At 43.6% G+C, this 3,091-nt stretch overlaps 1 protein-coding gene across 1 annotated transcript; it reads right to left on the bottom strand.

Moving 5' to 3' along the window:
* Nucleotides 1-531: 531 nt before the first annotated feature.
* On the bottom strand, nt 532-3,091 carry LOC117577732 (gamma-butyrobetaine dioxygenase). Its single transcript, XM_034262635.2, has 2 exons — nt 2,090-3,091; nt 532-1,304 (listed from the first exon to the last, which is right to left on the bottom strand). Exons 1-2 carry the CDS (start codon nt 2,992-2,994, stop codon nt 983-985), a joined length of 1,227 nt encoding a protein of 408 aa, XP_034118526.1. The 5' UTR covers nt 2,995-3,091; the 3' UTR covers nt 532-982.

Genomic DNA, 3,091 nt, shown 5'->3' with positions numbered 1-3,091 from the left:
ATTTCGAAAATCTAATATTAACATTTTAAATCTAGTTTTAGCGAGTTTGATTACAATACGAAATCATCATCATCATCAATATTATTGATATAGTACAATTGTGTAAAATACGAAACTTAGCTTAATAGTTTGTTTTTATATAGAATGAATATACTAAATACTATAAGTAAACAAATTCATATCTTTTTTAATCAGATAGCGAATGGTGCTTGTAATAAATATTTTAAAATCGTAGTTTGCATATGAAATTGAATGATTCTTTAATGTGGAAAGTTAAATGGGAATGTTTCTTTTTTTTTTGGTTATATATAACATATGTTTCCATATAAAACTAAAGTCAAACATGAACTTTTTGTTTTATTAAAATATATATGTATATAATATATATATTACTTATTTGGTTATTTTGCCATTTTCCATACACCTCTTAAAGACAGAAACTTTAGAGCTAACACATTTATTTATTATTTGTTTATTTAATATAGTTTTATTAATAATTAGTAGCCGAAAATATAATATAAAATTAACTTATTAATTACAAGACTATTTATTACTTGTATAGCTATTTAACCACTCTCAAATATTATCATGCATATGATATTCAGTATTATATTTACAGCATGTGAAAAAAAATGTAATGCCGGGTATGTGAAAGTGTCACCCGTTGGCAAGCTCTGTGTTTTTTTTGGTGTTTTGGTTATTGGGCTAAGTCAGAACGCAGCATGGGGAATTAGGTAGGCTATGAGCCAGGGCAGTGGGCGGCAAGGGGCGTGGCTGGCATATGTGCCAAGTGGCAAGTGGCAAGTTGCAAGCAGCATGCTGAGTTTGGGCAACTATTCAAATGAGCTCACCACAAATGGCTTGGAAAATATGTCGCTGACTTTTATTAGCGCATTTAAGCAGAGGATGAGCTGCTTTAGCGGCAGCAGCGATGGCGAGAGGGAGGAAGGGAGGGGAGGGGGAGGGGAGAAGGGTGTGGGACTCAGTTGGCAACATTCAGACGCTTCTTGAGCACACGCAGACGCGAATAGATAATGTCCCAATCGAGATAGGCGCCAACAATGTAACGCGAATTGTCCTCGCTGTCATCGTAGCCAGTGCGTCCATGCAGCAGCCGCAGATTGTTGAAGGTGAGCACATCGCCCGGCTGCGTCTTGAACGAATGCGCATCCTTCTGGGCCATGCTCACAAAGCGAGCGTACGCCTTGTACCAGGGCAACACCTTCTCCAACGGTGCATTGAAGTGGCTGTCGCGCTGTGGAACGCTATGATTGATCCGCGTGTACTCGCCAGAGGCATCCAAGCTGTCGAAAAGCGAAAAAGATTAGACAAGTCGGATGTAGAATCAATACATTTCCATATCTCGCTTAGCGACCTCAAATGCAACCGAATAAATTTGGCTGCTAAGCTGAACCAAGATTTACTGTCCATTTTATGCATTTCTTTAAGTTGTCGTTTTAACGTAACTGTTATGTATGCAGCTAAGCACATTTTGTATTCAATTTAGTGTGGCCGTTAAGTAAAATCTTCCTAAACGAAGAACGTTGAGCAAAAAATTGTTAATTTTTGCTCAATTTTTGTGTGTTTCTATTCTCATTCTTAAAGTTTTAATCGCCATTTTGTTTGACTATTGAGCGAAATTGAAATGGCAACTAAGCAAAATACGAATAACTGCAAATAAAACTGTTTAACTATTTCTCAACTGTTTCTACAAGTTTTTTCATCTTTGTTTGTAAAGGCTAAGTGTGGTACTGTTTACTACTCGGCGAAAAGTCTTCCAATAAATCAGTAAAACCGTTTCTGTGGTTTCTGTAATTTCTTCTTCAAATATCCACATAATTGCTTGTGGCCGCTAAGCGAGATAATGGTGGTGAATAAGCCAAAAGGTGTTAGATTAGGCAGCATTACTATTTCTGTGGTTGTTTCACTGTTTTTCTACAAGTTTAATCATTTTTGAGTGTGACCACTAAGCGAGATAATGATGGCCGCTAAGTGAAATTATATTAAGTGAGGCAGCATAACCATTTCTGTAAGCGAAATAATTGTGACCGCTAAGTGAGATATGCCAATAGATGTTCTCTGCACTTACCAGATGACGGGCGCTCGCCAAATGTTGTGAAACTCGCGTCCATCCTCGCTGCCAATATCATTCCAGTCAACATCGATGCTGCTGAGCAGCTCAAAGTCCGCGGGATGCTCTCGCTTCAGACGATCGGCAATGTGAAAGGCATCCACCAGCAGATTGCTGCCGCCCTGCGACTTCGTCTGCACCACACAGTGCAAGATGTTCACGCTGGGCTTGTACTCGTAGTACGGCAGATCTGTGTGCAGTGGCAGTGGCAGCGACAAATACGCATAGTTCTGTGCCCCCGGCTTGGCTTGGACGATGAACTCCTCGCCGTAGGTTGTGCGTCGAATGAAGCCAACGCGTTCAGCGAGGCGACGCACGACGCCCTCGTCGAGTGGCGCTCCGCTGAGCAGCGCCACACCATAGATGGCCAGAGCTTGGAGCCACTGCTGCAGTGCCGCATCCTCGGACATCACTTGATCGTAGTGAAAGCGCTGGGCAATTGAATCGAATTGTTTGCCAGCCCAGTGTGAGGGACGTGGCCGGTAGAACTCATTGAGGTATTCCTGTTGCTTGTCGCCAGCGAAGCTGCGCCGCTGCAGCCAGTCCAGTTTGTAGCTGCTCTCGTGTGCATCGCTCCAGCGAACGTGCAACTGCTGCGAGTTGGCATCCACATGCAACGCCAGCGGACGCACCGAGGCATCGAAGTTGTCCCAGTCGAGGCGACGCGACTGCGAGCTCTCGTGGAAACACGAGGCACAGCGGCAATTGTCACGCAACCAAATGCCAGGAAAGGTGAGAGCCGGCTTGGCAGCTTCACGTGGCTTCACCTCGATGTACAGTTCATCCACGATGCGTGCGCTCAGTCGACGTACCAGCGAAGGCGCCACTTGCCCCAGGGCACGTTGCACACGCTGTGGCCACATCACAGCAATCAGAATCAAGTCAAGTCGAGTTTTGAGTTTCGAGTTCCGTCAACGAACGCAGCGATCGACCGCAGCAATCGAGCGACAGATTCCAAAT

This window comes from Drosophila albomicans, chromosome X, assembly GCF_009650485.2.
Source record: "Drosophila albomicans strain 15112-1751.03 chromosome X, ASM965048v2, whole genome shotgun sequence".
NCBI lineage: Eukaryota > Metazoa > Arthropoda > Insecta > Diptera > Drosophilidae > Drosophila > Drosophila albomicans.
Note: the sequence above shows the minus strand (reverse complement) of the source record. Positions and strands in the feature narration are given on the sequence as shown.